We start from the raw sequence: 27,944 nt of genomic DNA, 5'->3' as shown, positions 1-27,944 counted from the left end.
CATGTCACATAGGAGGGAATTGAGACACAGAGATGTTAAGTAACTTCCTAAGGATCACACAGCTAGGAAGTAGCAGAGCCAGGATTCAAACTTACGTTTGTCAGACTTCAAAGCCTGCCCAAAGATAGGAAAGAGCTTGCCAAGGGTCATTTTGGTGGAGCCTAGCTCTTCTGGCTCTAATTTGCCTGCACGTTTTGGTAGGCTGTGCTGCTGCTTTAGCCACACACTAGGGTTCCTTCCAAGCATCAGTTTCTTGTTTAGAAGTGCTAGTCTTCCTAGTTGGACTGCTGATTCCTCCAGTCAGGGATTGCATTATTTCCATGTTGCCTCCTTCCTCAAAGGTTTGCTCAAGCTTTGCCTTCAGTAAATAATGACCTGTGATCAGCTCCTGAGCTATTCCAAGGAGCTGCCTGGAGCCATTCCCCAGTACTACTTGTGGCTCCAGGGGTGGAAGAAACAAGTAGAATTTTGGGGAGAAAGTCGCCTCACTGCCTGCTTTCTGTTTTGTTCTCTGCAACACAGATTGAAGATGGAGGCAAGGCAGCTTTGTCCCAGAAGATGAGGACTGGTGATGAGCTGGTGAATATCAATGGCACTCCATTATATGGCTCCCGCCAAGAGGCCCTCATTCTCATCAAAGGCTCCTTCCGGATTCTCAAGCTGATTGTCAGGAGGTAAGGTACAGGGAGAGTCTCTGTAAGAAGCAGAGGCCACTGAAACTTGGTTGGTAATAAAGCTCAATAGAGTCATGTCTCTATCAATATTATAAAGGAAAGAGGTGTTTCACTTGAATAGAATTTTGCAGACAACTGAAGCAGAATAGCACAGGAGAAAGAGCCTTTGGTTCAAATCCTGGCACTGCCACATAGACACATAATCTTGGATAAATTTATTTGTCCTCTGCAAGACTGTTTCCTTATTTGCTATAAAGAGGACTAAATTACTCATTATATACCAAAGGGCTATCTAATCCAGTGTTTTTCCATCTCCTTCTTTATAATACACTATCATTCCTGAACCACATATCAATGGAGACTTAAAGAGCCCCTACTACAGCCATGGAGGCTGTAGCAAACTCTTAGAAACCCTTTCCTTGAGGATTGCACAGTCTAGCAGGGGAGAAAAGATACACATGTGACTAAGTAGCTATATATTTTTAAAGAAGGCAATAAAGGCTTGTGTGTGATTATCAAATGGAACGTTCAGACAGAAATTGCTATTAGAGAAAGAGATCACTGCAGAAGGGATTGATAGGGTAAGACTTCATAGAGGAAGTAGAATTAAAGCTAAAGGGTAAGTATAATTTGAAAAATAAAGCATCAGAAGAGGAAGGCATTGCAGGTAAGTGCAGTGGCATAAGCAGAAGGAAGGGAAGGACATATTTGGGCACAGTTATTCTGCTACCACCAAAAGCATCTACCTATTGGTGAACTTTCCACATGGCTTTTCTTTCATTTTGCTGCTGCGTCTTTGCTTTGTATTATTGGAGCTCAGCCTTCTCCCTTTCTATTGTGTGGTTTTTTTTTTTTTTTTTTCCTTTATTGTAAGTTTGCATCTTCCCACAATCTCACTTCTCCCTCTGGCTCCTGCCCCATCTTTCTCCTTTTGTTCATACTCAGTCTCAAAGGAAGAGTCTATAGTCACTGTCCCCACTTCTCCACCTGCCATTTAGCTTTCTACTCTCTGCAGCCAGAATTTGACCCTCAGAACTCCACTGAAACTACTCTGTCAAAAGCTACAAATTATCACCTAATTGTCAAAGTCAATGGGTTATTTTTAGTATTCATCATATATGGCATTTAACATTATAGCTCTAGATTTTGCCCCCTACCTTCCTTTATGAAACTCAATACCAAAAATCTCACACAGCAACTCAATAGCAAACAAACAAACAAACAAAAAAACCCCAAAATAATCCAACTTAAAAAGTGGGCAAAGAATTGAATAGACATTTCTTAAAAGAAGACACAAAAATGGCCAACAGGCATATGAAAAAATGTTCAACATCACTAATCTTCAGGGAAATGAAAATAAAAACCACAATGAGATATTATGTCACCCCAGTTAAAATGGTTTTTATAAAAACAAAACAAGCAAATAAAAAAAAAAACAGATTCTGGAAGGATGTGGGAAAATGGGGAATCCCTGTACACTGTTGGTAGGACTGTGAAATAGTACAGCCACCGTAGAACAGTATGGATGTTTAGTAAAAAACTGAAAATATAATTATCATATGACCTAGCAGTCCCCCTGCTGGGTACATATTCAAAAGAAAGGAAATCAGCATATAAAAGAGATATCTGCACCCCCATGTTTATTGCAGCACTATTCACAATAAACAAGACATGGAATCAACCTAATCCATCAGTAGATGAATGGATAAGGAAAATGGGGAATATATATATATATATAAAGGAATACTATCAGCCATAAAAAGAATGAAATGCTGTCATTTACAACAACACAGATGGAACTGGAGGTCATTAAGTAAAATAAGGCAGGCCCAGAAAGACAAATATTACATGTTCTCACTCATATGTAAAGGGTGAAAAGAGAGATCTCATGGAGATAGAGAGTAGACTGGTGGTTACTAGAGGCTGGGAAGTGGGGAGGTTGAAGAGAGGTTGACTGATGGGTATAAAAATACAGTTAGATAGAAGGAATAAGATCTAGTATTCAATAGTTTGGGTAGGGTAACTATAGTTAACAATCTATTGTATATTTCAGAATAACTGGTAGAGAAGAATTCATATGTTCTCAACATAAAGAAAAGATAAATGTTTGAAGTGATGGATATCCCAATTTTCCAAATTTCATTGTTACACTTTATATGTATGTATCAGAATGATACATGTACCCCCAAAACATGTGTAACTATTATGTTAATTTAAAAAAAAAAACTTTTTTTTTTTTTTTTTTTTGAAATGGAGTTTTGCTCTGTCGCCCAGGCTGGAGTGCAGTGGCGTGATCTCAGCTCACTGCAACCTCCACCTCCCAGGTTCAAGCAATTCCCCTGCCTCAACCTCCTGAGTAGCTGGATTACAGGCATGTACCAACACACCTGGCTACTTTTTGTATTTTTAGTAGAGACGGAGTTTCACTATGTTGGCCAGGCTGGTGGCAAACCTCAGACCTCAAGTAATCCGGCCTGCCTCAGCCTCCCAAAGTGCTGGGATTACAGGAATAAGGCACCGCGCCCGGCCACACCTCTTACTTTCAAGATAATCAGTTTCCTTGTTCTTTTCCTACATCCTTGTCCATTTTTTAAAAACCAGGCTCGTTATTACCTGCTCTTCCTCTGACCATTCCTTAAATGTTGGTGTTCCCCATAGTTCCACCATTTTTAACTTAATATACCCTGGAAAATCTCACCCAGCCCTTTAGCTTCACCTTATTTTCTGTATCTCCTATGCTCTAGACCATATAACCAACTTCCTATTAAACATTTATACTTAAATGTGTCAGAGGTATTGCAAACACAACATGCCCATGCCTAACACATCATCATCTTCTCTCAAAATAACTATCTATGACCAGGACCACCACGTATGTATTCAGCCAACTAAGCCAGAAACACAGAAGCCATCTTTAATTCTTCCATTGTCCTCATGTTGTATATCCAAATGATTTATCCTGAAGAGAGAATATTTAAGGGGAAAGGCTTTGGACCTAGGAAGAATGAGGTTATATAGGATCCCCTTGACTTCTGTTACCTGCTGGCACCTAAGATTAATCCATACCTGCCCATGTACATGGATAGGAGGTGACATGTTAAGTAATGCCTTATATCATAGATACATTATCACTGATTAAATCTTGGATTGGTCAAGATTTAGGTCTTAAATAAGGCTTCTTGGAGGGGTAATTTGGTGAATTTGGAAGCATTTTTGTTTTGGAGCTAGATATTCCCATGTTTGCAACTTCCTAGGTCTCTTATATGACAAATAATAATTCGTATATAATGGCATTGTTGTGATGATTAAATAAGATAATTTATGTAAAATGACTTTCACATAATGGGTTGTCAGTGAATTTCATTCCCATTTCTTTCCTTAGGGTCTAAAAGAAGCATAATTGGAATAACCAAACACTGTTAAATTGGGAGAGCATCAGAATGGTGATGTGCTTTGCAGCCTAACCTGCAGAGAATGATGTGCTAAGGAATCATTAGGGGTGGCAATGATCTGAATAGGAAATAAAGGCCCCTGTGAGATGCTGGTTGTACAGAGACACCAGCACTTAGAGGGAGTGTGAACACTATCTAGAGTATCTTCTGAGTCAGTCACAAGAATGAGAGGGTTCAGGTGTTTCACCCACTCATCTTGACAGGGTGAGTTCCATGTCCTCTTTCGTAGCAACATCTGCCACCATCAGTCACTTAGGAGTGGTTATAATTGTGGGCTTGAACTAGCAGGGCCCTTTGTTTTTCGTGGTGTGACAGGTCCTATGGCTCCCAGAACCTGTATTTTCTACCCTTTTAACCTCCCCATCTCAGCCCCTATTGGTGAAGGCTTTCAATGACATAATTTATTAGGTGATGCTGCCCTCTTGTGGAAAACTTAACCTTCACAGGTGGACTACCCTGGGCACAGTATAGGAAATTAATTCCCTCTCGTTTAGTCCAAATTTTCCGTCAACTTTATGAAAGAGCTCTTAACATGTAAAAGAAGTGTGATTACCCTAAAGTTTGTGAGTATTCAGCCTAGTGTTTTATACAGGTAGAAAGACTTTGGTTTGAATAAACAATCAGCTGACAAAGATCCAACACTTAGCTTTAGGTCTAGGCTTGAGTGCTTTTGGTATGAATATAAACAGAAGGAACTTTAGAATATAGCCAATTCTGAAAAGCCAACCCAGCTCTTCCTCCTGTATTGCTGTCTAGATAATGGTCAGCTCAGTCAGAAATGTAGGTGTCACCCTCAACTCCTCTCTCACCCCACCCAACTTCCAATCCAATTAATTCCAAGTCTTGATGTTTTTAACCTGCTAAAGACCTCTTGGTTGCCTTTGTCTTAATCCAGCCACTCATGATTTCTCACCTGCACTATTCTAAGAGCCTTCCCACTGGCTTCTCAGCTTTCAGTCTCACCTTTTCCTAATCAATCCATTCTCTAAATAGGTATTTGAACATGTCACTACTCTATTAGGAAAAAAAAAATCAGGAACAATGACCATGCAACCATGTTGATCCCAAAATATTCATTTTATATTGATTGATGATACAAACCATATTGAAGATATTATATTTATGAATCTTTTTTTGCAAAAAACATGGCATCCAAATATATAAAGAAAAAAACTGTCAACTATACAAAAAGTGATGGAAACATCTGTATGGGAGGCTTTAACATAATTTAATTGACAATAAAGTAGACTAAAATAAACTACTTAGAAGATATAAAAAACAATTCATTAGATCTAATTAATACATTTTGAAAATTGTTTATAGACTGCATATACTCTTTTCAAATATTGAGAGAATATTTTTAAATGATCATAGGTATGTCACAAAGAAAAGCTTTGCAAGTTTCTTTTTTTTTTTTTTTTTTTTTTGAGATAGAGCCTTGCTCTGTTGCCCAGGCTAGAGTTCAATGGCACGATCTTGGCTCACTGCAACCTCTGCCTCCCGGGTTCAAGCAATTCTCCTGCCTCAGCCTCCCAAGCAGCTGGGACTACAGGTGTGTACCACCACACCCAGATAATTTTTGTATTTTTAGTAGAGACAAGGCTTCACTATGTTGGCCAGGCTGTCTTGAACTCCTGACCTCAAGTGATCTGCCCGCCTTGGCCTCCCAGAGTGCTGGGATTACAGGCGTGAGCCACCAAGCCCAGCCTGCACACTCTTAAGAGTAGCAATCTCTGATGATAATGTACAATGTTTACAATTTAAAAACAAATTTTAAAGTCTTCAATTACTTGAATATTTTAGATCACATTTATATGTGAATATTAGCACAAAGAAACACTAGCAGACTAACAATAATAAAAATGAGATCATGACTTACCAAAACTTTGAAAATATTCAGAAGTAAATTCATAACCTTAAATATTTTATTGTTAAAAATGAAGAATGGAATTAAATGACTAATAATCCAATATAATATGAAACCGAGGACTAGGTTTCTTTTCAGATGGATGAATTAAATAGATAAGCCTTTAGCAAATTTAATCAAGAAAACAAAGATGAATTATAAATAAAATTTAAATGACAAATGGAATACAACAACAAAGGTTTTTTAAATTAAAGGCGCACTACTATAATTGTACCTTAATATATTTGAAAATCTCAAAGAAATTAAAAATATCTAATAAAATATTAAATGCCAGAAATTACTGAGAAGTTGGAAACTAAATGAACATGTAACAGTAGAAACTTTGAAAACAATTATCAAAGAGAAACTTCCAAAAATACTTTAGGGACATCCAAAAATACTTTAGGACTTTAAGGGACAGATATTTTTATCTGTGAATTCCTTTAAATTTTCTAGAAATAACCACGTTGAATTCTATAGATATGTTATAGTATTGAAAATGTTGCAGAATTATTCACACTGTTTTTGAAGCCAGCATTACTCTGATACCAAAACCTGACAGACTGCTCTAAGAAAGAATATTCTATCCAATTTGTAAATTTAGATGCAAAATATATACATGGAATTCTATGAAATATAATACAATAATATAGGACAGTAACAATTCATTACAAATATTAAAATAATTTTTAAAAGGCAAAATTTTGACTCTTACGTAGACAAAAAGTGAACATATGTTAAATATTGTATTTCACTCCTAAATGAGGAAAATGTAAAGTGTTACAATCAGTTCAAAGGAGAAGTCAAAGAATAACAAATTTAAAGGTAACAACAGACACAATAATCAATTAGAAGCTATATGGAGAAATATATGCCATTCTTAATGGGAACAAACCCATAAGCAATCAGGAATGCCCTTAAGAAATATGTATGAAAGAAAGAGGTTTTATATGGAGGAAATTACAAAAATGTACAGACAGAAAATGTACACAAGTCATTTTTGATGATGTGGGTAAAGTCTTAGGGTACTGTATTTTTTTTTCTTACAAAAAGGCAAGATACAATTGAATGTACATTATTGACATATTCTGGTTTAGCCATGCTCTCCGTAGACAACTTCTGAACCATCATTCCTCCACCCTCATGCAAGATTCCCTTCATTTTTGAAGCTCAAACAAGCAGGGATTATCACTCTCATTTCCTTACCAATGTCATTTATCAGCCTCCAGGTTATTCTTTCACTTCTATTTTTAAATTTATTTTAACTGATACATAGTACATATTTATGGGGTACATAGTGGTTTTCCAATGTGCAACATATAGTGATCAGATCAGAGTAATTAGCATATCCATTATCTCAAACATTTATTGTTTCTTTATGTTGGGAGCATCCTTTCTTCTAGTTACTTGAAATATATAATACATTAATATTGACTATAGTCATCCTATAGTGCTATAGAGCACTAGAACTTATTCTTCCTATCTACTGAATTTTTGTATTTTTTAGCAAATCTTTATATATCCTTCCCTTCCCCCTCCCTTCTCACCCTCTAGTAACCTCTGTTCTACTCTTTACTTCTTTGAGATCAGTATTTTTAGCTTCTACATATGAGTGAGAACATGTGGTGTTCAACTTTCTGTTCCTGGCTTATTTCACTTAACATAACGTCCTCCATGTTGCTGCAAATAACAGGATTTCATTCTTTTTATGGCTGAATAACACTCCATTGTGTATATATACACCACATTTTCTGTATCCATTCATCTGTTTTTCTTTTTTTTTTTTTTTTTTTTTGAGACGGAGTCTCGCTCTGTTGCCCAGGCTGGAGTGCAGTGGCCGGATCTCAGCTCACTGCAAGCTCCGCCTCCCGGGTTCACGCCATTCTCCGGCCTCAGCCTCCCGAGTAGCTGGGACTACAGGCGCCCGCCACCTCACCCGGCTATTTTTTGTATTTCTTAGTAGAGACGGGGTTTCACCGTGTTAGCCAGGATGGTCTCGATCTCCTGACCTCGTGATCCGCCCATCTCGGCCTCCCAAAGTGCTGGGATTACAGGCTTGAGCCACCGCGCCCGGCCCCATTCATCTGTTTTTGAACACTTAGATTGATTTCATATCTCAGCTATTGTGGATACTGCTGCAAAAGATATGGGGTGTAGATATCTCTTTGATATATGTATATACACACACATACATATGTATATATTTTAAACGGTTGGTGGAAAAAAGAATCGTATTTCATGATATGTGAAATTATATGAAACTCAAATTAAGTGTCCATAAATAAAATTTTATTGGAACAGAACTACACATTTATGTACTATTCATGCTTCTTTCATACTAAAATGGCAAAATTGAGTTGTGGCAGACTGTGTGATACAAAAAGCCTAAAATATTTATTATTTGGCTCTATGCAGAAAAAAAAAAATGGCCCTTAGACTAGAAACATGAGGACAGGTGCTGCGTATTCACTGTTGCATTCTCAGTACCTAGTATACTCTATGACACATGGGAAGGACTCAGTATTTTTTTTTAAACATCCTTATTTAGGGAAGTAGGAACTATGAGTAACTGGTTTTCTTGATAGTTATATTTTTCATGGTCACTTAAATTGGCACATGACATTCCATTCAGTTTATTATGATTATGGATATTTGTAAGACTGTTTTAAAATAACTGATCAATTTTGGGTACACTGATCAAAAAGCAAACAATCTAGTTTTTATTATATGAACCTGGTATCCAGATCTTGGACCAGCATTAAGATTATGAAAAGGAATGAACTGCCGTATCTTTGAGCCTTGTGTAGGCCACCTGCCAGCCTCCCTAGCTGTCCTGTCTTTGTTGTTGTCATAATACTCCTGCCATCTATAATTAAATGGAAGGGGTTACAACTGTTGAAACTTGTTAAAACTGAAGTTGTCCTGCCATGTATTAATATACCAGGGATAGGAAGATGTTTACAGTTGGCACCGTGTTAGAGAAGTCCTGGAAAGGCAAGAGAGAGAAAAATAAAAATAATATAAAACAGAGGTGGGCTAAACTATGGTCTGTGGCCAAATCTGTCCTGCTAACTAGTTTTCCAATTAACATTTTATTGGAATAAAAGCAATTGGAGCAGGCATGCTCATCTATCTATGTGTTGTCTATAGCTGTGGTTTTGTTTTTTTTTAAACACCAAAATGGCAAAGTCGAATAGTTGCAACAGACACTATATGGTCTACAAAACCTAAAATACTTACTACCTGGCCATTTACAGACTAAGTTTGCTGGCCCCTGGTATAAAGCATTCTCCAAAAAGAAGACCTTGAGGCTCTCTCTAAAACTTAAAAAGACTGAAAGAGAACCATCGTAGTCTACAAGTGAGAATGAATAAAAAATCACAGACTATTTAAGCCAACAAACATGGTAGGCAAACTGCTGGATTCTTGAGATTCAATATTCTTTTGAATTTGGGCAATGATGTGGTTGGTATAGGGTAAAATGAATGGTATATGGGTTCACACAAGTGTGTGTTTGCTTGCCTGCTTCCTTCTATTCACAAGATATTTATTAAATGCTACTTCCATCTAGATATGGAGTTAGCTGTTGGGGATACCGTGGAGAACATAGACACATTCCCTGCCCACATGGAGCTTATAAATCTGTTGTGTTTGACTCTGGCACAACACCTACAGGTTGTGTGACTTTGAGTAAGTTTATATAACCTCTTTTAGCCATTCTTTTCCCGTCCATATAAGAACACTAATGTCTCTTTTGCAAGTTTGTTATAATGATCAAATGACATTATATACACACATATATGAAATATATGTATATATAAAATATATTCATATATTTTTCAAGTCATTCAAACAATATTGAGTGCTATGTGCTAAGCACTATTTTAGGTATTAGTGATATATCAGTTAATACAACAGGTTTAAAAGAAAATCTTGTCTTCATATAAATTACCTTTTAGGTAAATATATGAAAGTACCTGAAACAGAGTAGCCATTTGGTAACTGCTCTTTTCTTTTTCCTAAGTAAAAGGAAGGCAGTACTTATCCTTCAGTACTGATTTTAGCAGACAGTACAATACTGGCTAAAACTTCATCCGGCCGGGCGGGGGTACTCGCGCCTGTAATCCCAGCACTTTGGGAGGCTGAGACGGGCAGATCACGAGGTCAGGAGATTGAGACCATCCTGGCTAACACGGTGAAACCCCATCTCTACTAAAAATACAAAAAAATTAGCTGGGCGTGGTGGTGGGCGCCTGTAGTCCCAGCTACTCGGGAGGCTGAGGCAGGAGAATGGCGTGAACCCTGGAGGTGGAGCTTGCAGTGAGCTGAGATCTCACACTCTGCTCTCCAGCCTGGGTGACAGAGCGAGACTCTGTCTCAAAACAAACAAACAAACAAACAAAAAAAAACTTCATTACACAACTCAACTCATAGACCAGGTGTTATTATCAATCACATAGTACCCTAATAATTGTCAATCAGAATGATCATTAGGTTGGATAGCTCAAGTTGTGAAAATGACTAGTTCTGAATTCATTCATTTCTCTTTTCTTAAACGTGCCTCTTTGCCTTTGTATACTATTTCTTGATCTAGAAAGTTATGTACCCCTCTTGCCAAAACAAAGGCCAAAGTCAAGCTCCAATCAAAGGAAAATGTACTGCTAGAGCTAAAAGAGGTTTCTGTAATCACTGTATTCAGTGACCTCATTTTATAGGTGAGAAGACTGAGGACTGGAATGAGTAAGGACTTTCCTAAGGCCACACAGCGACAGAGGTAGATTAGACTAGAACCAGCAACTTCTTCTTACCAGTCAAGGTTTCTTTACATGGTTTCTGGGATGTTTCACATTTGCTACCTCCTCTAGGAAGCCTTTCTGTACTTGAGGGAAATGTCTCCTTTCTATACCTAAAGTAAGTTTGTGATTCTATCCTTTGCCTTAACTTTTTCCTCTGCCAATTCATCTTTTATGAATTTATCCACTTCCAAAGGTTTCACGTCTCTCCTAGATATAGAAGACTGCCAGATCTCTCTCCCCAGCTTTCCCTTCTTCCTGAGCTCCAGACTTCCATTCCAAGGTGTACATTAACTCTTACCCAACCACCCCCTTCCGGTGTCCTAATATCTCTATTTCAGTCTATGGCATCTTTCCCATCCTTGTCAATCAAGCTCACAATAGTAGAATCCTCTTAAATTCCCTCTTTTATTCCCAACAGTCCCCAAGTCCTTTCTGAGCTCCCTCTGCAGCGTTTCTAATATCCATCTCATCTATTTCCTTTGCTTTCGTCCTGCTACTGCCAGGGACTCATTACCTCTTGTCTGGATGCCCTCCAACCCATTCTCTGCACTTCTGCCAAATTAATCTTCCTAAAGTACATCTCTGTATTTATTTCAATCAGCAGTAATTGTGCTTTGGGTAAATCTCATGAGTTATGAGGTCTCTATTGTGCTTAGCCTGGCTCATGTCATTCCCTTTCTCAAAAAAACCCCAACTGCCTCCACAAATAAGTCTAAATACTTCATCCCAGCATTTAAGACCCTGTATAGATGGATCTACATGACTTTTTTCTATCCTTATCTTTCTGAAACCCAAAGGGGTATATCTTAAAAGAGTTTGCCTCCTCACTTGGACATACCCAATTTTTTCACAGGTGTCCTGGACCTCATTCTCCTACACTTTTTAAAGAAATCTTGCTCCTTTAATTTCTGCTCTCCCTTTTTCAGGCATTTTCAACCTGTTATCCTTCTCTTGTCCTAGTTTTTTCCCCTAAGTCTACAAACCAGCTCAGGTCTCCTATTTTGAAAACACCTTTCCAAGACCTATAGTCATCTTTAGGTATTGTGCCTTTTTTTTCTTTCACAGGTAAACTACTTTGAAAACCTGTTTTCGCTCACTATTTCTACTCCTTCACCTTCCATTCACAAGCACAACCCATAACAATCTAACTTGGTCTCCCACCATATCCCTCAAGTGACTCTGGTCGGAATTACCAGTGACCTCTTAATTATTTAAAGCAATGAACTCCTTTTGGTTCCTGTGTTACTTCACCTCTGTATTAGTGTCCTAGGGCTGTCACAACAAAGTGACACAGACTAGGTACCTTAAAATAGCAGAGATTACATAGCTCAGGATACTGGAAGTCTGAAATCCAAGTGTTGGTAGGGCCACGCTCTCTCTGAAGGCTCTAGGGGAGGGTCCTTTCTTGATTCTTCCTAGCTTCTGGTGTTTACCAGCAACCCTAGGCATTCCTTGGCTTGTAGACATAGCACTCCAACCTCTGCCTCTATCTTCACATGGCCTTTTCCCCTGTGTCTTTGTGTGTCTGTGTCTATGTGGCCTTCTTATAAGGTCACCAGTCATTGGACTTAGGTCCTTCCTAAGTCCAGTATGATTTCATAATAACTAATTACATCTGCAAAGGCTCTGTCTCCAAACAGGGTTGCATTCAAAGGTTCTAGGTGAACATGAATTTTGCAGGGGCACCATTCAACTCAGTACAACTTCTCATCAGAGCTTAACATTGTTGAATATTACTGTCTTCTAAAAATTTTATCTTCCTTTGGCTCCAGTAACACTATGCTTCCCCTGGTTTTTCTTTGCTTTCTCTTGTCTATTCCTTTTTTATGGTTCCTCTTCTTCTACTTGACCCTTATGTATTAATATTCTCCAAAGTTCTACACAAGTTTCTCTACTCTTCTAACATGATACATTCTGGGTGATTTTAATTCATTCCATGATTTAATTTAGCAAATAAGACTTCTAAATCTCTCACTCCATCCCATACTTCTCTCCCATTTATACCACTTCTTTCTAGGTATCTTCATTTTTATACCCCACATGTATCTCCAAAACTCTATATGTTAAAGTCATTAACTTCTACCTCCAAACCCTGATAAAATCTGCTTCTCCTCCTGTGTGCCTCTATAAAGGTGAACAATTCACAGTGAACCCAGTTTTTTCAGCTCCTTATTGCTATATCTAATTGAGCAAGTCTTGGCCATTTTTATATATGCTGAAAATTTCTCAAACTTCTTCTCTCTTGTTTGCTCACTGCAAGTCTCTCAATTTGTTTACCTACCTCCAGTTTTGCCATGCTCCCGACCTCGTGAATTTATTCTCCACAGTGCAACCAGAGTCATCTTTTAAAATGCAAACCTCATTGTGAAATCTTTACTCACCAAAACCCTTCAAAGTTCCCTGTTGTGTTCAGGTTAAAATCCAAACTCCTTAATTTGGTGAACAGGCCTCTTAAAATAGAACACCTGTTTATCTCTGCCATCTCCGCCCAAGCCTGCACTTTATGTTATGGCCACATTCACCTGCTTATATTTCTCCAGTGTATTCGTCAGGGTTCTCTAGAGGGACAGAACTAATAGGATACACACACACACACACACATATATATATATATGAAAAGGGGAGCTTAGTAAGTATTAACTTACATGATCACAAGGTCTCACAATAGGCTATCTGCAAGCTGAGGAGGAAGGAGAACCAGTCTGAGTCCCTAAACTGAAGAAATTGGAGTCTGATGTTCAAGGGCAGGAAGCATCCAGCATGGCAGAAAGATGTAGGCTGGGAGGCTAGGCCAGTCTCTCCTTTTCATGTTTTTTTGCCTGCTTTATATTCACTGGCAACTGATTAGATTGTGCCCACCAGATGAAGGGTGGTTCTGCCTTCCCCAGTCCACTGACTCAAATGTTATTGTCTTTGGCAACACCCACACAGACACACCCAGGATCAACACTTTGTATCCTTCAATCCAATCAAGTTGACACTCAGTATTAACCATCACATCCAACTACAACATATTCTCTCATATCTCTGTGCCTTTTCACATTCTGCTCCTTCTTCCCAAAATGATGACTGCTCCTTCCTCTTCTTTGTTTAGCTAAGTCTTATTCAACACTCAAGACTTTACCACTTCTAAGAAGTGTTAGGGTTGATATCCCCAGACTGTATTAAGCTTCCTCCTATAAACAACACCCTTTAATTTCCTCTATCTAGAATCGTAACAGCCTGTTTACTTGTCTATTTCCCACCTGTAAATTTTGGGCAGCGTCCATGTGTGGTTTTTACTCGTATCTTTAGTATAGTGATCATAGTGCTTAGCAGGGTTACATGCTCAATACTCATTGAATAGCTAATTGAATGGAATGAATGTATGCCAGGCAAGGGCAGTAAGGGTTATTGCAGTGAGAATTAGAGGCTGAGACTTTTAGGGGTATTGGCTTGTCAAGCATCCAAATACTTGAAAGCTGAGATGGTGGATTCGGCAAAGGAAAGAGATAGAGTCAAAGATGAGTGCAAGGTTTCTTGCCAAATTGGATGGAGTTAAAAGATACTAGTTACAAATGCTATTTATAAGAACTAGCATTTATTGAGTGCCTCTTAGACACTGAGCATTTGACTTGGTACTTTATATGCTTTATATCAAAAAGAAACAAAATAATGAGCTAGTTTTAGACATGTGGAATTTGAAGCATATGTAAGACGTCCAAATATAAAGGACCAGTAGGCAGTTGTAACTATGGTTCTTGGGTACACAAAGAAAAAAAGGACTCAATAATTAAATTGAAAGTTATTTGGGTCAATGATAATTGAAGCCATTGGGATGGTATCTTCCAGAAACTGTAATGTAGAGAAGAAAAGAAGATGATCAGGGACCAGATTCTGGGGGACATATGTGAGCCAAATGCAAAGAGAGGAACCATTCATTCATTCATCTAACAAATATTTACTAGGGCCATAGTCTGTGTTGGGTACTATTTTAGGAACTGGGGGTATATCAGTGAACAAAATAGCCCTTTCCCTCTTGGAGTTGCTATTCTAACAGGAATGGGAGAAGTAGACAATAATCAAAAATAGGCAAACATATTATATCCATTAGTGGTAAGTGCTATAAAGGAAAATAAAGCAATGCAAAGGCATATAAAATGACTAAATGTGGGTGTGGTAGGAGCAGCAGGGGCAGGGGAGACTTCAGCTCATTCAGGGAAGACCTCTACCTCTATGAAGATATTTGAACCAAGAAGTAAATGGTAAGAAAGAGGCAGCCATATAAATATCTGTGGAGAAGAGCTTTCCAGCCAGAAGAATATCAAGTAAAAGAGAGCTTAAATGGAAAAAATACATGATGTATTCAAAGGTCAGAAAGAAGGCTTTAAAACTGTAGTGTGGTAAGCAAAGGAAGCATGAAAGGAGAAGAAGTCAAGGATTATAATCACACAGGGCCTTGGAGGCTCTGGTAAGAAGTTCAAATGTGTTCTATTTGCAGAGGGAAGCTGTTAGACAGTTCTAAGCAGAACAGTGGTATGATTAGTTTTGGATTGGTAGACGATCACTGTGGCTGCTGTATGGGAAACAGACTGTAGGGGGCAGAGAGGAAGCAGGAAAACTTGTTAGGAGGCTACTGGGAATAATTTAAGCAAGATAAGGTAATGAGTTGGATTTGGATTTTAGTGATGGAGATGGTAAAAAGTTGTTAGATTTAGGATTCGTTTTGGAAGACTTGCTGATGGCTGAAGTATGAATTGTGCAGGGTTGTGGTAGGAAATGGCTAGGCAAGGAATAAATGGTTCCTTGGGTTTTGACCTGAATAACTGGGTGGTATCAGTTACTGAGGTGAGAAAGACTGGAGGAGGAACACGTTTTATGGGTAATCAGAAGAAGTAGGAAAGAAGTAGCTTGGTTTTATACACATTAACTTTGTACATGTAATGACATGTCTGTTGGACAGCTACATGCTAATGTTAACTAAGAAATTAGAAGAGTCTAGAATTGAGAAAACAGGTCAAGGTTAAATATTTAAATTTTGGAGTCACCCTCTGATAAAGCTTTGACACCAGGTGAGAACATTAATGGGTTAAGTATATTGTAAAATGGTATTATATTAATGTAAAAATTCTTGAATTTGATAATAGTACTGTAATTGTATAAGATAATTTCTGTCCTTAGGAAAGACAAACTGAAGTATTTAGAGGTAAAGGGGCATGAGGTCTGAAACTAACTCTGAAATAGATGAGTAAATACATACATGCATATTAATTTATATGTCTAGAGAGAGAGGGAGTGACAAAGCAAATGTGACAAAATGTAATCAGTTGGTGATTCTGGATAAAGGCTACACAGGAATTCCTTGTACTGTTCTTGCAACTCTATCATACATTTTAAATTATTTCAAGGTAAAAAATATTTTTAAATCTAAATTGGACCAGTTGAGGAGGCAGCCTCTAATTTTGGCAGAAGCTAAAAACATGGACATTAAGAGGAAATTAAATCTTGATAAAATAAAGTCACCTTTAATTTTTTAAGTGTAGGCAGCAAAGAGGAGAAGTCCTTGTATTGAGCGCTGGGATACTCCAATATTTAGAGATAGGGCAGATGAAGAAAAACCCAAAGAATAAGCTGAGGAGAAGTGGCCAGTGAGGTAGGAGAAAAACCAAATGAGAGTGGTATCCCACAATGCAAGTGAAGAAACTGATTCAAGAAAGAGGGAGTAGTCAGCTGTGTCAAATGTTGATGAGACATTGATTCTGAGAATTACCTATTGATTTTGGCAACATGAAAGTCATTGGCAACCCAGAGACAAAAGCCTGAATGAATTGTTTCATAAAAGAACGGACAGTGAAGAAGTGAAGGTAGTAAGTCTTTTTAGGGGTTTAGTTGTAAAAGGAGTACAGAAAAATAGAGTGTTAGCTTGAGAAGCAATTGGGATAAATATATGGTGATTTTTGTCAGTTAATAAAATTAATTTTTAAAAGAAAGGAGTAAGTTCCAGTGTCTGATAGCATAGTAGGGTGACTATAATAACTTACTGTATATTTCAAAATAGCTTTAAGAGAAGATTTGGAATATTCTTAACATGAAGAAATGATAAATGTTTGGGTGATAGATATTCCAGTTACTCTGATTTGATCACTACGTATTATATGCATGTATCACAATATCACGTACCCCCAAAGTATGTATAATTATTATTTATCTATAAAAATACATGCACATAAAACAATATATATGTTAAAGGGACATATTCAATAAAAGTATATTAGGCATAAGAGGGGAAATTTGAAAATCACAAATATTAAATATCTGACTGCTAATGGAAATAATTCAGTAGCAAGGGAGAAATTGATGGCATAGAAAAGAAATGGACAGTATAGACAAAAATAATTGCAGAGGTAAGGTCCTTGGGAAGATCAGAGCAGAAGTGGGGAGTTGAACTTCGTTAAGAATAAGGATAATTCACCCATATTAAGAGGAGATAAGGCAAGGTAGGTTGGTGATGCAGTGGTGGAAAGAAGAGGAAGTTCTTTTCTCAATGCTTATCTTTTTAAATCAAATATAAGGAGAAGCTGTCCGCTGAGAGGAAACAGAGAAAGTGGTGTAAAGAAGAGAAAGAAAGGGCACTCAGAAATGTAGGAGGAGATGTGGGAGAGTGGTGTCATGGAAACCAAGGACAGGGAGAGGATTTCAAGAAAAAGCAGTCCAGCAATCAATAGTGCTAAATATTCTTGCATTCGAGTTGGATGAATATTGAAAAGAGACCATTGAGTTTGCTAATTCAGAGGTTACTGGTTGACTTTGGCAGAAAAGGCTTTATTAAAACATTATGAGCAGAGACCCAATTTCAGTGAAGAGTGAATGGGAGGTAAGGAATTGTATATGTAAACAATTTTCTTTAGAAAAGGAGAGTGGCAGGGTATAAATTGGGGAGAGGGACCTATTTATCTCCTGTATTAGACTCTGAATTCCTTGAGAAAGAACATGTCAGATTCATTAGGGTATGACACTGCTAGTTTTCAACAAAAGTTGAGTGTGAGAGTGAATGAATAAGTTCTGCACCCAGATAGAGTCAACAAAATCTTCTAAGATGTTCTTCTGAATTGGATCTGTTCTGCCACCCTCAAAACATGTGGTTAGAAAAAAATCACTGAAGAAGTACTTCTGTGCCCTAGAGAAGTAGAAGAGTGGAAGTGACAGGATGTCATTGAAATGTAATTTGTGGTCTCTGGACACCTGCCTCACTGCCCAGTGTATAGGCAGAGACCTGGAAGGTCTGACCCCAGAACTATAAGAAATTAGTTAGTGTTTTCTGCATAGGGTAGAAAATACTGAGATGACTAGAAGTTATGGTGGGGTTGCAGTTTTGTCTGCTGAGTTTAGCTTAAGATTAAGTCAGCCATGGTGGAGAGGGGAGAGAATTCGGTATGATAGGCATATAGCTATATTTGAAGGATATAAATACAGCAGCAAAAGAGGAACTGAATAGAATGAGATCAGGGTAGATCAGAGCTTAATTAGATGAAATCAGGACAAGGGCTGTTTGGGCTGACTATCAGAAAAACCATCTTGATGCTGAAAATTACCAGAGCGTGGGCTAACCTTTGAGAGGAAATAGTGGAAACGTTGTCACTGAGTCATTTATAATTATTTACAATTAGGCAGGACAATTTCATTGAAAAATAATGTAGCATAATGCAAGGAGTGGTTTTGCTCTGTTCCCAGGATGGACTGGATGTGACCTAATAACTTTTTCCTATGCTAATTTGGTTGATTGTGTCAGAGAAAAGATAGGTTGGTCATTTTGTTTTTCCTCTTTTGAGTGACTCATACTTGAGTTGATCACAGCCATACAACCAAAAGAATACCCACTGATTAGGTGGATAACAGAATGTAGAATGGGAAGTCAATAGGTTGACTTATAGAGAACTCAGACTTACCTAAAACTTGGAGAACTGGTCAGGAACCGGTAAGGTTCCATAAAGCTAAGGCCTTGTGTTTTTCACCATTAATCTCCAGGACATGGCTTCAGAGCCTGGAATACAGTATTTGATGAATAAACAAATAGTCGATGAATGAATGCATGAATGACACTTTGGGAAGAACACCTAGGATCACCAATATAAGATTAGCAGTGGACTGATAAGTTGGATGTCTGCCTTAATATCGCTGAGTCCCTTTTCTCATCTCTTTTTCAATGATTTCTACTGAGGACTAAATGAGAGCATGCAGATACTTAGAATTTAGCATCTTTAGAAGTATTAGCTGTCTTTTCCCCTTTATTTTTCTAGACTCAATCTCACCAGTCAAGTCAAATTTCATGTTTTACTACATTAGGAAGAGAGAAAATTATGTCTTTTATCTATTAAAAATCCTAGATATTGGTGGTGAGACAGATTAACATTAACCAACACCACTGGCAACTGTAGAACAATTTTTAAAAACAATAAACAGCTGAACTATGTTGGCCATTGATATGTTCCCCTAGCCTTGACTATTGGAGCTTACCAGTGGGAAACTCCCAACTTTACCTGTTAAACATCTTTGCTTTCAGATTTCCTTCCACCATTCTTTGTACTTCCACACCAGATAGAATTTATAGAAAAAGGAATAGCTTCATTAAGGAAGTGATGCCACTAGGTATGTAAAAATCCCCTGTCTCTCTTTCTTTAAGCAGGAAATATTTTCTATTTTTATTCTTTGCATTTATTCCTTCCACTTTGCTGCTTTTCAAGCTGGAATTAAGAGACACCAGTTTAATTTGGATACAATAACTGGACTTAATTAATATTCCGGTACAGCTCACTTCCTTTAACAACGGGGCCTGACACTTTTTTTTCTCTGAAATGTTTTTTTCAAGGGCTTATATCCCTTGCACAGAACAGAATGTTTTGAACAATATTTAAATGCAGTTTTTGATCAGAGAGTTAAAGTGATCCTATCATAATAGCTAAAGATGGGTACAAAGAATTTGGTGAGCAATCAAGGAAGTGCTATAAAATAATTAATGGATTGAAAAGTCATTCAAGTGAAGGCTTTGTAAAAGAATCAAGATTATTCAACCCAGAGAAGATAAAATTTTCAAGCCCTTAGAAATAGCCACTTGCCATGGATGGTTTCAAACACAAAAACAAAACAAAATCAAAGCAAAACTGCCAACTTGACTCATTTCACAGCCAATTTAATGTCCATAGGGGAGTTTTGCCTTGCAAAATAAATAAACTGTGTATTTGATTCTTCATATATTTGTTTTGTAAGACAAGAAGAAGTGATTTAATAACTGCTTTTAAGGACTAGAAAAAAAATCTACTTTTCTAGAATACCAAGAATTGAATCCCATAATCTTATCTACATCTTTTTCCCTGTCAACCCAGGGCCTCCCATCAGCCACTTTATTTGTCTTGAAAAATCTACTTCCCCATGCTGTCCAGACTGGAAAACATAATTCCATGATACATACAATGGGGTATCTAACCCTTTTCTTTTTCCATTAAGACAGAACATGAAGAAACAGTATTATTTGTAGCAGGAAGGATTTTAGCTAGGTCTTCTAGAGAACTAAATCACTTTCTGCAGTCAGTAATAATTCACCAAAGAAAGTTATGGAATTTTCTGTACTGACTTCAGCAGATCCTTACCTCCCCAGAGATGCTATGTGGAGATAGAAGAGAAGGGAGTTGGCAGCAATGGCTGAGAAATGGCAGCCTTTTCATCTCTTTGTCTTATTCAAGCCAGAGTTCTCTAAATGTTAATGCAATGAGGGGAATCTAAACTAGTTTTGTGAAGACCGAATGGCAAATAGTCAAAAGGGAACACTGGACTTTGCTCTATCAATTTTTTTTTTTTTTTTTTTTTGTCTCTCAGACACTCAGCTTCTCAGTGTGCCCTTTCAGTATGTAACATAATTTACTACCATAGCATCAACTACTTGAATACCAATGCCTCACACATCACATTTACATCTCTAGTTCAGAACTATTTTCTCAATACTAACCTCATATTTCCAGTTGTCTGGAGGACATTTTTGCCAAGAAACACAGGTACCTCAAACTCAATATGTTTTAATACTTTCCCCCCTCCAGAAACAAGAATGCCCTCTCTTCCTTTCCTGTTCCTGATCACATTTAATGGTCCTAGTCCTTTAAAGTACGAATTCAAAAAGCATCTTGATCCCCTCTTCTCTCAGCTACCCACTTCGCCTTTATCAAATCAGGTTACCAAATCCTGTTGATTCTACCTCAGATATGTATTCATTCAAATCTCATTTTTTAAAACTTTTATTGTAAGTTCAGGGGTACAAGTGAAGGTTTGTTACATAGGTAAAAATTTAATAGGTAAACTTGTGTTATGGTGGTTTGTTATACAGATTATTTCATCACCTAGTTATTAAGCCTAGTGCCCATTAGTTGTTTTTGTTGACTTCTCCCTCCTCCCACCCTCCACCTTCCAAAAGTCCCAAGTGTGTGTTGTTTCCCTCTCTAAATAATGAGAACACATGGACAAATCTCATGCACTTAGTCTCCTTGAACATATTAACCATTCCCTCAATACAGTGTCCTCTCATGACTCTGCCTTTGCAGATACTGTTCTCTGCTTGGCATAGTGTTCCACTCCGTTACCTGCTAAGTCTTTGCTCATTGTTAAATGTTTCTGCTATGTATTACAAACTGTTCCTCATCCCTACAGTACAACTCTATCCTCTGTGCACTTAACCACATCTCATCATAACTGTTAGTTTAGATATTGCTTTTCTCTACTAAACTATGATTTCCTTGAAGACAGGGGCTGCATTTTAATTATCTGTAAAGTCTCAGTATCTACAACATAATAGTCTATGTTAACAATTAATGAAAGAATGAATGATGTAACTCAAATCCAATTTATCAGTCTTTCCTTTGATGAATTAATATATACTTTTGGTGTCAAGTCTAAAAACTATTTTCAATGTCCTAGATCCCAAATATTTTCTCCTGTTTTTTTCTAAAATATTTATAGTTTTACATTTACATTACATCTACATAAGTCTATGATCCATTCTGAGGTTTTGTGTGCATGTGTAAGTATGAGACTTAGGTCGAGGTTTGTTTTTAGACCCGTTGTTGTCTCATTGTTACAGTACCATATGTTGAAAAGGCTATCCTTTTTCCATTGAATTGCTTTTGTAACTTTGTCAAAAATAAGTTGGGCATATTTGTGTGGGTCTATTTCTGTGTTTTCTATTTGATTCCATTGATATATGTGTCTGACCCTCTACTGATACCATACAGTCTTGACTGCTATAGTTATCAAAGTCTTGAAATTGGGTAGATTGATTCTTACTGTATTCTTGTTTTTCAAAATTACTTTATCCTAGTTGCTCTGCCCTTCTGGAACAATTGTATCTATATCAAGAAAATATCTTGATGAGATTTTGATAGGAACTGCATTAAATATGTATAAAATTTAGAGAGCATTAACATGTTTACTATATTGAGTCTCCTAATCCATGAACACACTGTGTCTTCCTATTTGTGTTTTTTTCTTTTTTCAGTATTATGTGGTTTTTAGCATGCATATCCTATACATGTTCTGTTAGATTTATATCTAAGCATTTAATTTTTTTGCAGCAACTGTAAATGGTATTGTTTTTAATTTTTCACATCTATTATTTGTATACAGAAATGTGATTGCTTTTGGTATATTGATCTTGTATGCTTCATACTTGCAGAACTTGTTTTATTTGTTTGACTGATTTTGTTGTTTTAGATTCTTTCGGATCTTCAACATATGTTATCTCCAAAAAGGGACAGTTTTATTTTATCCTCTCCAAATCTGAATGCCTTTTCTTTCTTTTATTGCTTACTTTGTATGCTATTAATATAGCCATTCTCTCTTTCTTTTCATTCGTATTTACATGGCATATTTTTTGTTCTTGTACTTTCAACCTGCTTGTATTATTTGAAGTAAATTACTATTGACAGCATATAGTTGAATCGTGTTTTTATGCACTCTGCCAATCTCTGTCCTTTCATTGGTGTGTTTAGACCACTTACATTTCACATAATTATTAATATGTTAGGGCTTAAATATTGTTTTTTTTTTCTCTTTGTTCTCTTTTTTACTTTCTTTACTTTCTTTTTTTCTTTGCCTTACTGTGGGTTACTTAAACATTAATTAGAATCCCATTTTGATTTATCTTTAGAGATTTTGAGTATATCTCTTCATATTGATTTTTTAGTGGTTGCTATAGGTATTAGATGTACATCATGTATCACAGTTTATTGATGTTGTCATTTTACCAATTTGAAGTATAGTAACTTTACCTTTCTTTACATCTCTTTATGCTCCTCCTTTTATAGTAAAATTGTCTTAAATATTTCCTTTACATACATTTAGAACCACATCAGACAATGTTATAATTTTTGCTTTCACCATCAAACATAACTTAGATAATTCAAGAGAAAAAGGAAATCTATTTTATTTACCCATATACATATATACATATTCTCTATGTCATTTCTTCTTTCTTAATATTCCAGGAATCCTTCTTTTGTCATGTCCTTTCCATTTACAGAACTTCCTTTAGCCATACTTTTAAAATAGGTCCACCAGTGGTGAATGCTGTTAGTTTTGCCTCATCTGAGAATGTCCTGGTGACTCCTTCATTCCTGAAGGATATTTTCTCTTGACATAGGATTCTGGATTGAAAGTTCTTTTCCTTTAGTAGTTGAAAAAAATATTGTGCCACTTCCTCTGGCTCCATTGATTTCTGATGAGAAATATGATGTCATTCAAATTATTTTTCACATATCAGTAATGTGTCACTTCTTTCTCTCTGCTTTCAAGATTTTTTCTTTGTCTTTAGCTTTCAGACTTTTGACTAAGATGTGTCTTGGTATGGATTTATTTGGGTTTATCCTGTTGGGATTTTCTTACCTTCTTGAATCTTCAGGTTTATGTCTTTTGCCAAATTTGGGGAGGTTTTAGGTATTATTTGTTCAAGTATATTTTTAGCCTCGCTCTGCTTCTTCTCTCCTTCTAGTACTTCAGTACTATGAATGTTAGATCTTTTGTTATAGTCCCAAAGATCCCTGAGGCTCTGTTTATTTTTTCAGTCTATTTGATTTCTGTTGTTCATATTGGGTAATTTATATTTTTCTATATTCAAGTGTACTGATTCTTTTGTCTTCTCCATTCTACTGTTGAGATTACAGGCATACTTCATTTTATTGCACTTTGCTTCATTGCACTTTGCAGATAATTGTGGGTTTTACAAATTGAAGGTTTGTGGCAACCTGTGTCAAGCAAGTCTATTGGCACCATTTTTCTAATAGCATGTTCTCACTTCATGTCTCTGTGTCACATTTTAGTAATTCTCACAATATTTCAAACTTTTTCATTATTATCATATTTGTTATGATGGTCTGTAATCAATGATTTTTTGATGGTACTATTGTAATTGTTTGGGGCACCACAAATTGTGCCCATATAAGATGGCAAAGTGAATTGATGTCAAACTGTCAAATTGATGGCAAACTGAATTGATAAATGTCGTGTGTACTGACAGGCCATTCCTCTGTCACTCCTTCTCTCCTCAGACCTTCCTATTCCCTGAGACACAACATTGAAATTATACCAATTAATAACCCTACAATGCCCTCTGAGTCTTCAAGTGAAAGGAAGTGTCACATAGCTCTCCCTTTAAGTAAAAAGTTAGAAATGCTTAAGCTTAGTGAGGAAGGCATGTGAAAAGCCAAGATGGGCTGAAAGCCAGGCCTCTTGCACCAAACAGTTAGCCAAGTTGTGAATGCAAAGGAAAGTTCTTAAAGGAAATTAAAAGTGCTACTCCAATGAACACATGAATTATAAAAAAAAGTGAAACAGCCTTATTGCTGATATAGAGAAAGTTTTAGTGGTCTGCATAGAAGAGCAAACCAGCCACAACATTCCCTTAGCCAAACCCTAATTCAGAGCAAGGCTCGAACTTTCTTCAATTCCATGAAGGCTGAGAGAGCTGAGGAAGCTGCAGAAGAAAAGTTTGGAGCTAGCAGAGGTTGGTTCATGAGACTTAAGGAAAGAAGCTGTCTCTATAACATAAAAGTGCAAGGTGAAGCACCAAGTGCTGATATAGAAGCTGCAGCAAATTATCCAGAAGATCTAGCTAAGATCATTGACGAAGATGGCTACAATAAACAACAGATTTTTAATGTAGACCAAACAGCGTTATATTGGAAGAAGATGCCATCTAGGACTTTCGTAGCTAAAAAGAAGTCAGTGCCTCAATTTAAAACTTCATGGGATAGGCTGACTCTCTTGTTAGAGGCTAATGCAGCTGATGACTTTTAAGTTGAAGTCATTGATCATTTACCATTCCAAAAATCCTAGGGCCCTTAAGAATTATACCAAATCTACTCTATCTGTGCTCTATAAATGGAACCAAGCCTGGATGACAGCACATCTGTTTACAGTATGGTTACTGAATATTTTAAACCCATTGTTGATAATTACTGCTCAGAAAATTCCTTTCAAATAGTACTGCTCATTAACAATGCACCTGGTCACCCAAGCACCCTGATGGATATGTACAAGGAGGTTCATGTTATTTTCATGCCTGCTAACTCATCCATTCCGCAGTCCATAGATTGGGGAGTAATTTTGACTTTCAAGTCTTATTATTTATCAGAAAGTGGGCAAAGGATATGAACAGACATGTCTCAAGACATTTATGTGGCCAAAAAACATATGAAGAAAAGCTCACCATCACTGGTCATTAGAGAAATGCAAAGCAAAACCACAATGGGATACCATCTCATGCCAGTTAGAATGGCAATCATTAAAAACTCAGGAAACAACAGATGCTGGAGAGGATGTGGAGAAATAGGAATGCTTTTACACTGTTGGTGGGAGTGTAAATTAGTTCAACCATTGTGGAAGACAGTGTGGCAATTCCTTAAGGATCTAGAACCAGAAATACCATTTGACCCAGTGATCTGATTACTGGGTATATACCCAAAGGATTATAAATCATTCTGCTATAAAGACACGTGTACACGTATGTTTATTGCAGCACTGTTCACAATAGCAAAGACTTGGAACCAACCCAAATGCCTATCAATGATAGACTGGGTAAAGAAAATGTGGCACATATACACCATGGAGTACTATGCAGCCTTAAAAAAGGATGAGTGCATGTCCTTTGCAGGGACATGGATAAAGCTGGAAACCATCATTCTCAGAAAACTAACACAAGAACAGAAAACAAAACACTACATGTTCTCACTCATAAGTGGGAGTTGAACAATGAGAACATACGGACTCATGGAGGGGAACATCACACATGGGGGCCTGTCAGAGAGCGGGGGGCTAGGGGAGGGATAGCATTAGGAGAAATACCTAATGTAGATGACGGGTTAATGGATGCAGCAAACCACCATGGCTCGTGTATACCTATGTAACAAACCTCCACATTCTGCACATGTACCCCAGAACTTAAAGTATAATAATAATTTTAAAAAGCGAAAAAAAAATGCATTTTGTAAGGCTATAGCTGCTGTAGATAGTTAATCCTCTGATGAATGTGGCCAAAGCAAATTGAAAATCTTCTGGAAGGGATTCACCGTTTTGATGTCATTAAAATATTCATGATTCAAGGGAGGAGATCAAAATATCCATATTAGCAGGAGTTTGGAAGAAGTTCATTCTACCCCTCATAAATGACTTTGAGGGGTTCAAGACTTCTGTGGAAGAAGTAACTGCAAAGGTGGTAGGAATAACAAGAGAACTAGAATTACAAGTGGAACCTGAAGGTGTGACTGAATTGCTGCAATCTCATAAAACCTTAACAGACAAGGAGTTGCTTCTTATGTGTGAGCAAAGAAAGTGGTTTCTTGAGATGGAATCTACTCCTGGTGAAGATACTGTGAACACTGTTGAAATGACAACAAAGGATTTAGAATATTCTGTAAACTTAGTTGATAAAGTAGTGGCAGAGTTTGAGAGGATTGACTCCAATTTTGAAAGAAGTCAGGCCAGGCACGGTGGCTCACGCCTATAATCCCAGCACTTTGGGAGGCCAAGGCATTTGGATTGCTTGATCCCAGGAGTTCAGGACCACCTGGGCACCATAGTGAAACCCCAACTCTACAAAAAGAATTTTAGTTGGGTGTGGTGGCATGTGTCTGAAGTCCCAGCTACTCAAGAGACTGAGGTAGGAGGATTGCTTGAGCCCAGGGAGGTAGAGACAGCAGTAAAGCTGTGATCATGCCACTGCACTCCAGCCTGGGTGAGAGAGTGATTCTGTCTGAAAGAGAAGAGAGGAGAGAGGAGAGGGAAATCCTACTGTCAGTAAATGCTGTCAAACAGCATGGCATGCAGCAGATAAATCTCTCATGAAAGGAAGGGTCAATTGATGCAGCAAACTTTATTGTTGTCTTATTTTAAGAAATTGCCACACCTACTCCAATCTTCAACAACCATCACCCTGAGAAGCCAGTAACCATCGACATCAAGGCAAGACCCTCCGCCAGCAAAAAGATTATGACTCACCGAAGGCACAGATGATCATTAACATTTTTTAGCAATAAAGTATTCTTTCATCAAGGTTTGTACATTGTTTTTAGACATAATGCTATTCTACACTTAATAAACTACAGTGTAGTGTAAACATGACTTTTATATGCACTGAGAAACCAAAACAATTCATGTTACTCACTTTATTTCAGTATTTGCTTTATTGCAATGGTCTGGAAGCAAAGCAATATCTCCAAGGTATGCCTGTATTCATTTTGTTTTTTATTTTGAATGTTGTATTTTTAAGTTCTAAGATTTCCAGTTGGTTCTTCTTTATATATTCTACATCTTTGCCAAGACTTGCTAATTCTTTGTAAGTCTTTCTGTTTTTTCATTTGTTTCATGCATGTCTGTCATTACTCATTAAAGCATTTTTATGATGGGTGCTTTATCATATTCTAACATTTCTGTGATCTTCTGGTGTCTCATGATTATCTCTCTTTCATTCAGTTTGAGATCTTCCTGGTTCCAGCATGATGAATGATTTTTTATTGAAATCTGGACATTTAGGATATTATGTTTTGAGACTCTGAATCATATTTAAACTTTCTGTTTTAGCTGGCTTCCTCTGACACCACTCTGG

The 27,944-nt window shown here is 37.2% G+C and overlaps 1 protein-coding gene across 7 annotated transcripts in view; it reads left to right on the top strand.

Moving 5' to 3' along the window:
- SHROOM4 (shroom family member 4) overlaps positions 1-27,944 on the top strand; it is a 243,873-nt gene that overhangs the window by 120,797 nt on the left and 95,132 nt on the right. For all 7 annotated transcript variants that reach the window (XM_021933011.1, XM_021933010.2, XM_021933008.1 and 4 more), the window contains exon 2: positions 523-674. In XM_021933011.1, coding sequence (XP_021788703.1) covers positions 523-674 — 152 coding nt within the window. The remainder of the gene's footprint in view (positions 1-522; positions 675-27,944) is intronic.

Source organism: Papio anubis, chromosome X (assembly GCF_008728515.1).
Source record: "Papio anubis isolate 15944 chromosome X, Panubis1.0, whole genome shotgun sequence".
In the NCBI taxonomy this organism is placed as follows: domain Eukaryota; kingdom Metazoa; phylum Chordata; class Mammalia; order Primates; family Cercopithecidae; genus Papio; species Papio anubis.
The sequence above is the reverse complement of the archived record's forward strand: the minus strand, read 5'-3'. Positions and strand labels throughout refer to the sequence as shown.